The following is a 14,292-nucleotide window of genomic DNA, read 5'->3' as shown; positions in this document are numbered from 1 at the left end:
ATGCGACTATAGTTGTTTAAAACGATCGTTACCGACGGCATTGCCCGACGATCGTTCGTAAAAAGTGCACGAACGATCATTAAAACGACCGACCAACGAGATATGTCGTTGGTAAAGAACGATCCATTCTGCCAGATCTTTTCCAACGACCATCGTTCAAAAAGTAATGTCTGTACAATGATCGGTCGTTGATCGTTCGTTCTCAAAGCTTTGCACATGCTCAGTTATTTTTGACACTTGTGTTTGAAATCAGTTTATACATAATGTTGCGCACGCAACGCTCGTTCCAAGATCGTTCGTACACGATGTTCAAAGTAGCCTTTCTTCAAACGATCATCGGCCGATACCTCCTTTAACATCGTTCGTCGTTCAGAACGAACGATCGTTATCGTATGTCTGTACGTACCCTAAGAGTGATGTGCAGGTACTCTGCAGGGGAATAAGGGGATTCTTCCTCTATTACACAATCTTTGTGCACAATCTGTCAATCAGATTTACAGGTGATAGACGGCACCTCTGTGCTCAATGTGTACATTAGCTCTGCGGGGAGTGCACAGAGTATAGTACTACTGTGGGCAGCACGAAAGCATAGTGGTTAGTTCTCTTGCCTTGCAGCGCTAGGTCCCTGGATTTATATCCCAGCCACTGCACTATCTGCCTGGAGAAAGCATGTTCTCTTTGTGTATGTGTGGGTTTCCTCTAGGCACTCCGGTTTCCTCCCACATCCAAAAAAAACATAGATAAGTTAATGGCCCCTCCCCCCCCCAAAAAAAAAAATTGCCCCTGCCCCCTACACTACATGATATATACATAGACATAACTATGGTAGGGTTAGATTGTGAGCTCCTCTGATACATACACTACACGATACATACATAGACATATGACTATGGTAGGGATTAGATGGTGAGCTCTGCTCCTCTGAGGGACAACTAAGTGACGAGACTATATACTCTGCACAGCGTTACAGAAGACTGGTGCTTCCTCCAGGCTAATTGCTCCCTCGCTCGAGTCAGGGCCAGTTGGCACAGTCCAGCCATGCAAGCTCCACCGTCACGCTTGGACAGTATGCCCCAGACCGGAGGACTTACCGGGGCGAATTGCCGAAGATTCAGACAGAGCAGAATGGCAAGGGATCAATTAGCCTGGAGGGGGCTGGAGGAAGCCCCAGGTATGTATATTGTTTCTCCTATTGTCCATCTTAGGTTCACTTTAAGTTGTAGTCAACCATGTAGTAGCCTCCCATGCCGCAAATCCTCATTCTTTGCCGTCTGCCGCACCGGCTCCCGTTACTTACGTCAGGGCCAGTCTAACTAACGTAAGTGAAGTGCGTTCTTTGTGGACCTCTCCAGTGGCTGCTGGAGAGATCCGCATGGAGCGCACTTTACTTGAACGCAGCCGCGATCCCAGGAAGTAACGGGAGCCGGTATAGAAGACTGAGGACTGCGGCATGGGAGCGATCAGGGCTTATGGAGCTGCATAAAGTCACAGGTATGTACAGATCTGTTTTCATTTGCGATCTTTGGTTTCCTTTAAAAGAAACATCGGGCGTTAAAAAAAAAAAAAAAAAAAATACTTACCTGGGGCCTCCTCCAACTCCTGACAGCCTACGAGTACTTCAACTGCAGCTCCGCTCCCAGACGGTATCCCGAGGTCCCCTCCATAGTAGCCACTGAAGAGGTCGGCAGCTTCTGTGCCTCCCAAGTGCACGGCCACACTGATCGCACTCCTGTAGTTGGCAGCGTTTTAAATACTGGCCGTGTTGAACGCTAGTAAAACCACAAGCAGCGAGGTTGCAGGCTCGCATAGGCGCAAAAAACGCTGACCTGCTGCTACGGAGGGGACCCCGGTTGGGAGTGGAGCTGCAGCAAGGAACACATTTGCTGCCAGGGCTGGAGTAATCCCCAGGTAAGTAGATCTGTTTTTTTGTTGTTGTTTTTTTAAACTACCAGACAACTATGTAAAAATCACAAATTGGAACTAGGCTACGAGTGCCATTGTAACTAGAGATGTCGCGAACCTCCGATTTTCGGTTCGTGAACCGCAATAGACTTCAATGGGGATGCGAACTTTGAAAAATAGGAAAAAAAATTATGCTGGCCACAAAAGTGATGGAAAAGAGGTTTCAAGGGGTCTAACACCTGGAAGGGGGCATGGCGGAGTGGGATACATGCCCAAAGTCCCGGGGAAAAATCTGGATTTGACGCAAAGCAGCGTTTTAAGGGCAGAAATCACATTGAATGCTAAATTGCAGGCCTAAAGTGCTTTCAAACATCTTGCATGGGTATACATCAATCAGGGAGTATAATTAGAGTTCTGCTTCACACTGATGCACCAAACTCACTGTGTAACGCACCGCAAACAGCTGTTTGCGTAGTGACGGCCATGCTGGACTGGTGCGCACCGTGGCCAGAGTGTAGGCCGTGGCGTTTTTCAAGCCCATATGGTCGCCGGGCTGTGGTAGCTCAATGATAGAACAGTGACTGTCCAGCTGATCAAATTTGGTCTGACCACAATGAAGCAACGACCCTATTATCTTTTGTGTGCCACCCCCACCGAGACGCTCAAATAGCCGGCAGTCATTGCTTCATTGTGATACGCAAGCCCCTTCACCGCGGCAAGGAAATGATCACGAAGGGGGATGGGCACATGTACATGCCTTTTGTTTATTTGTTGCAGCCGCCAGCAGTGCAGCCAGAAAAATTAGGCAGGCATGTACACGTGCCAGAAAAATTAGTGTAGTGGCCGCTGCTAGCAGCGGCCTTAAAAATTCAGGAATCCGCCTGGAGTCCTGGACCCTGTTGGTGGTGGCGGAGAAGGCAAGCGGCCTGCAGGCAGAGATGCTGTGTGTGGGGACTGACTTAGTCTTCGGTCATGCAGTAGCCCTCCGTGATCTATTCCTCATTCATTTTGATAAAAGGTCAGGTACTGAACACTGTTGTGACTTAGGCCTCTTCTCAGTAACTATGCCTCCAGCTGCACTGAAGGTCCTTTCTGACAGGACGCTTGCGGCAGGGCAAGAAAAGTTGTATGGCAAATTGGGACAGCTCTGGCCACAGGTCAAGCCTGCGCAACCATTAGTCCAAGGGCTCATCGTCGCTTTTCGCAGTGTCTACATCCACACTCAAGGCCAGGTAGTCTGCTACCTGCCGGTCCAGACGTTGGTGGAGGGTGGATCCGGAAGGACTATGGCGAGGAGTTGGACTAAAGAATGTCCGCCATCACCGAGATCGCTGGAGCGTCCTGTCCTTGCCTGCGTGGACTTGGGAGGAGGAGGGTTACTGCCAGTGGTACCTTGATTGTGTTGTGCAGCCACATCACCCTTAAACGCATTGTAAAGCATCATCGACAGCTTGTTCTGCAAGTGCTGCATCCTTTCGGCCTTCTGTTGAGTTGGTAACAGGTCCGCCACTTTGTGCCTGTACCGAGGGTCTAGTAGCGTGGCCACCCAGTACAGGTCATTCGCCTTGAGTTTTTTAATCCTGGGGTCCCTCAACAGGCTGGACAACATAAAAGAGGACATCTGCACAAAGCTGGATGCAGACGTACTCTCCATCTCCTCTTGCTCTTCCTCAGTGACGGGATGCAACTTCCACTTCCTCCCCCCAGCCACGAACAATACCACGGGAACGTGGAGCAGCAGAAGCCCCCTGTGACGGCTGCCGCGGTTGTTCTTCCGCCGTCTCTTCCTCCTCCACAGAAACACCTTCCTCATTACCATCAGAGTCTGACTCCTCTCCTTCCCCACACGACTCCTCTTCTTCCTCCTCCTCCTCCTACCCCCTCTGTGCTGCCGCAGGTGTTGTGGAAACATCGGGTTCAGATGTAAATCGCTCCCATGACTCCTGCTGCCGTAACTGTTCTCGTTCACGCTCCCCCACAGCTGTATCCACCACTCTACGCACGGCACGCTCCAGGAAGTAGGCGTAGGGGGAATCAAGTCGCTGATGGTGCCCTCAGCGCGACTCACCAGTTTGGTCACCTCCTCAAAGGGCTCCATGACCCTGCATGCATTTCGCATCAGTGTCCAGTTGTTGGGCCACAACATCCCCATCCTCCCAGATTGTGTCCTTGTACTGTAATTATACAGGTACTGGGTGACTGCTTTCTCCTGGTCTAGAAGGCGAGAGAACATCAGCAGGGTGGAATTCCAGCGATTCGGACTATAGCAAATCAGGCGTCTCACCGGCAAGTTGTTTCTATGCTGAATGTCCGCAAAGCGTGCCATGGCCTTGTAAGAGCGCCTGAAATGCCCACACAACTTCCTGGCCTGCTTCAGGACGTCCTCTAAGCCTGGGTACTTGGACACAAATCTTTGCTCGACCAGATTCAGCACATGTGCCATGCAGGGTATGTGTGTCAGCTTTCCCAAAGTCAACTCAGAAATGAGATTGCTGCCGTTGTCACACACCACGTTGCCGATCTCAAGCTTGTGCGGGGTCAGCCATTGCTCCACCTGTTTGTTAAGAGCAGCCAGGAGAGCTGCTCCAGTGTGACTCTCCGCTTTCAGGCAAGACATGTCTAACACTGCGTGCCACCGTCGTACCTGGCATGCAGCATAGGCCCTGGGGTGCAGGGGCTGTGTAGCTGGAGAGGAGATTGCAGCACCAGCCAAGGAGGAGGAGGAGAATGGCGACAGCGAAGAGGTGGTAGCAGGTGTTGAGGTGGCTGGAGGCCTGCCTGCAAGCCGTGGAGGTGTGACAAGTCAGCCACGTACTCCCTACTTGCTGCCATCGGTCACCAGGTTGACCCAATGGGCTGTGTATGTAATGTAGTGGCCCTGCCCGTGCTTGGCAGACCAGGCATCCGTGGTCAGGTGGACCCTTGACCCAACGCTCTTCGCAATAGATGACACCACTTGCCCCTCAACTGCACGGTACAGTTTGGGTATGGCCTTTTGTGAAAAATAATTGCGGCCTGGTATCTTCCACTGCGGTGTACCAATGGCCACAAACTTATGGAAAGCCTCTGACTCCACCAGCTTGTATGGTAATAGCTGGCGAGCTAATAGTTCTGCCACGCCAGCTGTCAGACGCCGGGCAAGAGGGCAACTGGCAGACATTTGCTTCTTACGCTCAAATACTTCCTTCACGGACAGCTGGGTACTGCTGTGGGCAGAGGAGAAGGAACCGCTCAAGGGAAGAGGCGGTGTGGAGGAGGGTGGCTGTGAAGGTGCAAGGGAGAAAGCGGATGAAGACTATGCACCTGAAGTAGGAAGAGGAGAAGGAGGGTGGCTTGTCTTTTGTATGCTGCTTTTCCTTAGGTGTTCTTGCCATAGCTGTTTGTGCCTTCTCTCCAGGTGCCTTCGTAAGGCACTTGTCCCTACATGAGAGTTGGCCTTTCCACGGCTCAATTTTTGCTGGCAGAGACAACAGATGGCTTTGCTCCGATCTGAGACACACGTTAAAAAAATTCCAAACCGCTGAGCCCCCCTGGGGTGATGGCGCCACGGTGGCATCAGCAGCCGACGTTGAAGGGCATGTTGGCTGGCTGTCCATAGCTGGCGATACATGGCGCCGGACACTGCCCCCAGCTGTTTCTGAGGACGAGCTCCCTCTGCTTCTATCATGGAGTCGTCTCCTCCTACTCCTCTCTGACTCCCCCTCTGAACTGTCCCCCTGGTCATCTCCTCTACTGGGAACATATGTGGTATCCGTATAATCGTCATCATAATCCTCCCATCCCAGCTTCGCTTTCCTCAGACACCTCCTCAACTGCACCAACTTCAGGTGGTTCAACATCCCCCTCCTCACACGTTATGTCCATACTATCGCCACCTAACTCAGACGTATGAGGTGGTGTACCTGCGCCTTCTTGTTGTTGCAGTAGTGGCTGTGAATCAGTGATTTCACCACCAAATAACTCCTGCGAAGTGTCAAATGCAGCGGATGTGGTGCTTGTTGTAGAGCTGGTGGCTGCGGGAGATGAGGTGTTCTGTGTTAAATAGTCAAAAACGTCCTGATCTTGGGAAGTGATGGCACGTGCCTTCTTCTGAGCACTGTATTTTGGGCCAGGTCCGCATGAAAATCACAGCAACACCACCTCACACAGACCTGCCGGTGCCTGGTGGCCTACCTCTGGGTCTGCCTCTACCTCTTCCTCTACCTGGTTTGTCCATTTTGGCCATCTCGGGGGGGGGGGGGGGGGGGGGGGGGAATGCAGTGAGGTGGGTTCACTGAACACAACAGGTAGCAAGATGCAGTGAGGTGGGTTCACTGAACAGTACAGGTACTTAGATGCAGTGAGCTGGGTTCATTCAACACAAAGCTAGGTATATGCAGTGATGAGGTAGGTTAAGTAAACACAACAGGTACTGGGTATATGCAGTACTGGGTAGTACAAATGTGCAGCTCCCTGACACACACACACACACACACACACACACACACACACACACACACAGAATGTGTTGGGCTGCTGGCAGTGGCACACACACTATCAATTAGCAAGGCTGTGCATGCAACAAAAGTGTCAGTTTGACACACAGAAAAAAAAAAAAAATGTACAGGATGAGCTCTGAAAAGAGCGGTTGCTGTTGAGGGGTGCTTTAAAAGCAATAATAATCAGCCAGGAGCAAGCTAAGCAGCCAAGAACCTAACTAATCTGTCCCTAGAAGAATAAGTCTGCAGCAGCTGTCCCTAGTCTGTCTCTAGCAGGCACACGAGCGAGGCTAATGGCCGCCGCAGCCTGCCTTTTATAAAGGGGGGGGGGGCTCCAGGGCTCAGTGTAGCCTGAATGGCTACAATGTGCCTGCTGACTGTGATGCAGAGGGTCAAAGTTGACCCTCATAGTGCATTATGGGGCGAATCGAACTTCCGCAAAAGCGAACCCCCTAAGTTTGCCTGGAACCGTTCGCGACATCTCTAATTGTAACATGCACTGAGCAAGGGTCTCTGGCTGAGGGGGTCTCGGGTGGTATTGTAAGTTATAAATAATACAATACCACCTCAGGCCACTTCAGCCAGAGACCCCCCCCCTACATGTTGCAATCCCACTGGCCTGACCCCACAACCCCCCTCCCAGTACATGGGACAGCACGGTGGCATAGTGGTTAGCGCTCTCGCCTTGCAACGCTGGGTTCCCGGTTCGAATCCCAGCCTGGTCAACATCTGCAAGGAGTTTGTATGTTCTCCCCGTGTCTGCGTGGGTTTCCTCCGGACACTACGGTTTCCTCCCACATACTAAAAACATGCAAATAAGTTAATTGGCTTCACTCTAAAAAAATTGGCCCTAGACTATGATACATACACTACACAGTACATACATAGACATAGGACTATAGTAGGGATTAGATTGTGAGCTCCTCTGAGGGACAGTTAGTGACAAGACTATATTCTCTGTACAGCGCTGCCTAATATGTCAGCGCTATACAAATCCTAAATAATAATAATAATAATAATAATAATAATAATAATAATAATAATGTTGCAATCCCACTGGCCTGACCCCACAGCCCCCCTCCCAGTACATGTTGCAATCCCACTGGCCTAACACCCCCCCAGTACATGTTGCATACTGGCCTGACCCCACAGCCACCCCCTTAGATAACTCAACAGTCCAGCCAGATAGTCACGGTCAAAATCAGACCATGGTGGTATGGTGGTCTGAGCACCAGCCCAGGGCAAAAAGAGCGACCCCCTCCCCCCCCTAGCCAGGGTCTGACTGACTCCCTGGCTGTGGGTGGTAGGGGGGTGCTCTTTTTTGCCCTGGGCTGGTGCTCAGACCACCATACCACCATGGTCTGACTGACTCCCTGGCTGGGGATGGGGGGGGGGGGGGTACTCTTTTTGCCCTGGGCTGGCTGGTTGGTGGTCAGACTCTGGGCTGGTGGTCAGAGCCCACCATGGTCTGACTGTGTCTCCCTGGCTGGGGATGGGGGGGGGGGCACTCTTTTTGCCCTGGGCTGGCCGGTTGGTGGTCAGACTCTGGGCTGGTGGTCAGAGCCCACCATGGTCTGACTGACTCCCTGGCTGGGGATGGGGGTACTCTTTTTGCCCTGGGCTTGCTGGTTGGTGGTCAGACTCTGACCACCAGCCCAGGGCAAAAAGAGCACCCCCCCTACCCCCAGCCAGGGAGTCACAGTCAGATCATGGTGGGCTCTGACCACCAGCCCAGAGTCTGACCACCAACCAGCCAGCCCAGGGCAAAAAGAGTGCCCCCCCCCCCAGCCAGGGAGACACAGTCAGACCATGGTGGGCTCTGACCACCAGCCCAGAGTCTGACCACCAACCAGCCAGCCCACTGTCAGACCATCACCATGGTGTGCTCTGACCACCAGCCCAGGGCAAAAAGAGCACCCCCCCTCCCCCTCCAGCCACGTCAGAAAGAGAGAGGCAGTGCAGTACATAGACTGCCTGCCTACTTACCATGATGTTGTCCAGGTGGAACTGGATTCTGGAAGAAGGAGCCGGGCCAGGATCGGTGGGGGTCCGGGTGAGGGACCACGGAGGTGCTAGCGGGCAGCGGCAGCAAGGGCAAGGCAAGGCACGGCACACTCTAGTAGCAGCAGTGGCAGCAAGGAGCCCGAGTCTGACTGGCCAAAAAGACTCCACCTTCTTCTGGGGCTGGGCTCTGCCGCACACTGCTGCTGCACAGGAAACGTCCGTGACAGGATCATCGCGCGGCCGCTCCTGTCACGTGACGTCAACACGCAGGAGCGCCCGCTGCCCAGAAGGATCTAGTAATACCTTTTAATGGCTAACTGATAAAGTTAAATGATGCAAGCTTTCTGGGATCTAATCCCTTTCTTCAGGCATATTTCCAGATGTTAGCTGTAGTAAAACACTGATGCAGGTAAATCGTAAACACGTAGATGGCAGTTGTGCTGGTTACTGTTTAGCAGTTAGATGTCAGGTGATCAGCAGGCTGGAGCCAGTGAGCTCATGCAAGCAAACATGAAATCCAGCAGGTTTCTGAAGATCATGAAGCCAAGTCAATCATGTTACATAAGGAGACCTGACACCCCCCCCCCCCCTCCCCTTTCACTGGACACTAGAGGTACTGGAGACAGGCAGGACATTCATGTTTATAACCTTTTTAGGTTCATAGTCTCCCCCTGCTGGCTGATGCCAGGAACCAGACTGAATAACTGCAGATATTCAAGCTGCATGTATGAAGCGTCTTCACATAAAGCATCGGGGGCATTGTTGAATGGGACAATTGGGGCACAGTGGCAGCAGATTCAGGGCACGAGCCCCAGATCTCTGAACCACAACACTCAAATCTCCTGATATGAATGCAGTGACCCTGTCTACGTCACAAGGATTTAGGAATGGTCAAAGACAGTGTTCCCCAACCCTGTCCTCAAGACCCACCAACGGTGCATGTTTTGTGGAGATCCACAGAGGTAGGTAATCAGCTCTGCTGATTAGATAGGTAATTACCCCACCTGTGCATGTTTGCAGGGCCGGGCAGAGGCATAGGCTGGAGAGGCTCCAGCCTCAGGGCGCAGTGTAGGAGGGGGCGCAGAATTCATTCAGCTGTCATTCCTAATTGTGTTTGAAGCAGAAAGAAATAAGAAAAGGGGATACATGGCAGTGACTGCAAGCCAGATAACTAGATATTAAGGTGTTGGGGGGGTTGCGGGCCCTGTGGCACCTCTTAGTCTAATAGCAATCAGTGTGTGATGGCTGGGGTGGCAGGGATGGAGGGGCACACTTTGGTGTCTCAGCCTTGGGTGCTGGAGGACCTTGTCCCGGCTCTGCAGGTTTGTGGTTTTCTGCAAAACATCCACTGTTGGTGGGCCTTGAGGACAGGGTTGGGGAACTCTGGTCAAAGAGATTCAAAGTATTGAGACGTTGCAAGATTAAAGAGAGTCTGAAGCGAGAATAAATCTCGCTTCAGACCTCATAGATAGCAGGGGCATGTGTGCCCCTGCTAAACCGCCGCTATATACGGGGGTCCCTTCACCCCCAAATCCCCCTCCGTGCAGCGCATCCCCTCTTCCTGGTTGGGGCAGGGCTAACCGCCGCAGCCCTGCCCCACGCGTGTCTGTCAGCGCGTATCTCCGCCCCTTTCAGTCTTCCTTCACTGAGGGGCGGGGGAGAGGCGGCGATGCGCCGCTGATAGACGCGACTGGAGGCAGGGCTGCAGCCGTTAGCCCTGCCTCCAGGAATGACCAATTCTACAACCAAGGTTTGCGGGGTTGGGTTTGGGGGTGAAGGGACCCCCGTTTAGCCGCGGGATAGCGGCGTTTTAGCAGGGGCACACATGCCCCTGCTAACTATGAGCTCTGAAGCGAGATTTATTCTCGCTTCAGAGTCTCTTTAAGCAAATGTATGCAGATTGAAAACTAACCAATCACGTTCTACCGAGTGGAATACATTGGCATATAAAAATTGTCATAATTGTGCATCAGCTTTGTATTATTTGCAGAAAACATCTGATTTTACTGAACCTTTCGTGAAATGTCAATTCATAAAGGCTGTTACCTCATGGCAAGCTGAAATTACCAACTTGCGCGGTAATTACCTCAACACGTCAGTAAATGTCAATTCATCAATATTAGAGCATGTGGTAAAGCCAAGGGGGAGGTTTGGTATTTAAGACCAGTTCTGAAACTTGTTTTAGCATGCGTTAACATATGAGAGACTGAAGCAGACAGCCAATAGGAAGAGCCCCCACCTCCTGCTACTCTCTCTATTGGTGCTGACTTGTTCTAAGGAGGATTGCGTTTCTCTACCCCCAGGCAGCAGAGAAGAGAGCCCGGTACTTTTCCGTTAGCTGGGTGCATCCACTAGGTGGCGATAAAATTCCACCAAAATTACATCTTTCCCTACTATCCATGGCGGCCTGGAGGGGGGGGGGGGGGTTAGGGGAATAGTAATTAACACCACCTAGTGGATGCGCCCGGCTAACGGAAAAGTACCGACAGCCCACACAGAAGAGATTTTCCCCTGCAGTACTTTAGAGGTTAAATGACAACCGTATTGAAAGGTATATGGAGGCTGCCAGATTTATTTCCTTTAAAGCAATACCAGTTGCCTAACAGCCCTGCTGGTCTACTTGGCTACAGTAGTGTCTGAACACCAGCAGAAACAAGTATGCAGCTAATCTTCTCAGATCTGACAAAAATGTCAGAAACACCCGATATGCTGCATGCTTGTTCAGGGTCTATAGCTAAAAGTATTAGAGGCAAAGGATCAGCAGGGCTGCCAGGCAACTGGTATTGGTTAAAAGGAAATATGGCAGCCGCCATAGTCCTCTCACTACAGTTGTCCTTTAACCCTTTAGGTTCCTGTTTGAAGATGCCAAGGAGCAAGGTTGAAATTCCGTGTCTTCATTCTGAATGTGGTATTTTACCGACCTGATTTATAAAAAAATAAAATTAAATCGCACAGCTCTTTATGAATTAAGCCATAGATTCATTATCCCTAATTCATCCACACTGGAGTGTAGCTTTCCTGCTCTGTGTCCCCCTCCCACTACGACACTGCCTCCTACCCCTCTATACAGGTCACATGATCACCCCAGTACCCCCCCCCCCCCCTTACCTCTGATCTCCAGCCGGTGGTCCCGGACCTCCTCACTGACACCAACCCCTCCCCCTCTATACAGGTCACATGATCACCCCAGTACCCGCCCCCCCTTACCTTTGACCTCCAGCCGGTGGTCCCGGACCTCCTCACTGACACCACCCCCTCTATACAGGTCACATGATCACCCCAGTAACTGCCCCCCTTACCTCTGATCTCCGGCCGGTGGTCCCGGACCCCCTCACTGACCGGGTTGGTGACCCTGACCCGGAATGTCCTCTCGGCATCGTCTCTCTGCACACTCGGGATAATCAGCGTCCTGTTGTCATCTATCAGCCGGTATCTCTCAGGGAGACGCCCCCAGTCCAGCTCCCAGGTCACATGGCTCTCTTCTCCAGAGTACTGGACAGTCACAGCAATGTCCTCCCCCAGCCGGCTGCTGTTACTGCTTATGTTGTAGATGCGAACCGGATCTGCAATGATCAGGAGAAGGACACGCCCCATCAGTCATGTGACACCAGCACAGGGACATGGCATAGATGCTACCTCTTGTACCCACACTCACCATGTGATCTGCAGCCCCTCCCCCACATACACTCCCCATCAGTCATGTGACACCAGCACAGAGGCATGGCATAGATTGCTAGCTCTTGTACCCACACTGATCATGTGATCTACAGCCCCTCCCCCACAGCCCCTCCCCATCAGTCATGTGACACCAGCACAGAGACATGGCATAGATTGCTAGCTCTTGTGCCCACACTGATTATGTGATCTGCAGCCCCTCCCCCACACACAGTCACCAGTGTTACTGGCCTCTATGACATGAGGTGTAACGTCAGCTCTCCCCATAGAGTACAATGGAGTATAGAGGGAAGTGTGATGCAGGATATGGACTCTTACCCAGCACACGGATGGATGTAGAGGACATGACTTTATCTCCAGCCCCCCGATCCCGGACCTCATACACACAGGAGTCTCCCCTCCCAGCCTGGGGGAGGGTCCAGCAGCCGCTGCTGATGTCCAGGTGGAGTCTGGGGTCATGTGGTTTAGTGTAGTTGGTGAGACAGTCCAGAAGTAGTAGCTCCTCCTCCTTCCCTCCACATCTCCTGGAGAGCAGCAGCTGATGGAGGAGGAGTTTAGGACACTTCATACCACACTGAGTGATGTTGAATCCGGTCTGTACATATACCGGTCCTGATGACTCTGTTGGTGTAATATAAAATGCATAGTGCTGTGATAATTAAGATATACATTTTTTAATCATCAGTTACTGCAAACAGTTAATGTGCTTATTGAAATAGTGGCTCTCTTTTACTCATTTAATATTTCTCCTGAGTTTTCTGACAGGAGACGCCCCCAGCAAAGCAATCAAAAGGCGACATTTTATATTACGTGTTTACATACTACTTAGTACTTTTTCACTTGTGAAGTCTTAAAAGGTTCTTTTGTAAAAACAATTAAAAATAAATTGTGGGATAAAATTAAGGAAAAATGTTAACTAAATAAGGCCTAGTGCACACCGAGCGGTTTTTGGAGCGATCCGCCGGCCGCATCCGCCTGGAAAAACGCTTGGCTAATGTATTGCAATGGGATGGTGCACACCGGCGGTTTGAGGTTTTTGCCAAGCCGCAAACGCGCCTCCTGCTGCGCGTTTGCAGTTTTTGGAAGCATTTCGTCCTCAAATTATAGGAAAAACGCAAACCGCTCTGAAAAGCGCTAGATCAGAGCGGTTTGCCAGGCATTTTTGTTACAGAAGCTGTTCAGTAACAGCTTTACTGTAACAAGATGTGTAATCTGCTACACAAAAACGCACCCAAAACCGCTAAGTATGTTTAGAAAACCTCTCTAAACATACCTAGAATCGCTCTGAAATCAGCTCCCAAAACCGCTAGCGTATTGCGGATCTGCTTGCGGTTTTGGTGTGCACTGGGCCTTAGAGTCTGTGGGCCATATATGCAATTCACTTTTTCTCCTCAGTTTCCTCCTAAGCGATCTTTTCAAACCACCAGAAAAGCAAGAAAATACTGAGAATAAAATGTTGATACTACTTTGTCAACTAATATTTGGTACTTTTTCCATTGCAAAAGTCCTGGAAAGTTATTCTAAATCAAAGATGAAAGATTATCTCCTAGGAGAAAACTCATGAGAAAAAAATAAATAAAGATAATTGCATATAGCCCGTGTGTTTTTTTTTTTTTTTTTTTATCCACAGATAACGTTCAGATCTGCAAATAGATATAACAAACCAACAACAACAACAAGTTCAGCTACTCCAGTGCCCAGAAATCCATCAGTCAAAGCCAAGCAATAAACTGTTGGACATGGACCAGAATATAGGTGTGGTAACAGGTGGAGACAAATTTACATGAACCTAGCAATGGTGGGACATTAGATTATGACAGTGGTGGCGAACCTTTTGGAGGCAGAGTGCCCAAACTGCAACCCAAAAGTCACTTACCAAAAGTGCCAACAGTAATTTAAACTAAATACAAACGTTTTAACTGCCACATGAACATTATGGAAATATCCAACTTGAAAATAAACTGTGAAGATAAACAATTTCAATCCATCCTACTCCTGAAAATTTTTTTTTTTTTTTTTTTTTTTTTTTTTTTTTTTTTAAGAACCTCCCAGTTTTATTTTCGGTTTTAAAAAGCTAAAAAAGTAGGTTTAATGCTATTGTCTCATATGATGAGGATTCAGCTTTTCCCATAGTCTCGCAGTTAGCAATCATGTGACCCCCAACAAGACATATTCAAGTCATGAGGCACATAGACAGAATTTCACATAAATGGGCAGAATGCCCCCTCAAAGG

At 50.4% G+C, this 14,292-nt stretch overlaps 1 protein-coding gene across 2 annotated transcripts in view; it reads right to left on the bottom strand.

Moving 5' to 3' along the window:
- Nucleotides 1–14,292, bottom strand: part of LOC137545169 (uncharacterized) — a 68,720-nt gene that overhangs the window by 29,902 nt on the left and 24,526 nt on the right. For both annotated transcript variants that reach the window (XM_068266282.1, XM_068266283.1), the window contains exons 2-3: nt 12,378–12,680; nt 11,684–11,947 (exon numbers count right to left, since the gene is read on the bottom strand). In XM_068266282.1, coding sequence (XP_068122383.1) covers nt 11,684–11,947; nt 12,378–12,627 — 514 coding nt within the window. In that variant the 5' untranslated portion in view covers nt 12,628–12,680. The remainder of the gene's footprint in view (nt 1–11,683; nt 11,948–12,377; nt 12,681–14,292) is intronic.

Source organism: Hyperolius riggenbachi, chromosome 2 (genome assembly GCF_040937935.1).
Source record: "Hyperolius riggenbachi isolate aHypRig1 chromosome 2, aHypRig1.pri, whole genome shotgun sequence".
NCBI classification, from domain to species: domain Eukaryota; kingdom Metazoa; phylum Chordata; class Amphibia; order Anura; family Hyperoliidae; genus Hyperolius; species Hyperolius riggenbachi.
Note: the sequence above shows the minus strand (reverse complement) of the source record. Positions and strands in the feature narration are given on the sequence as shown.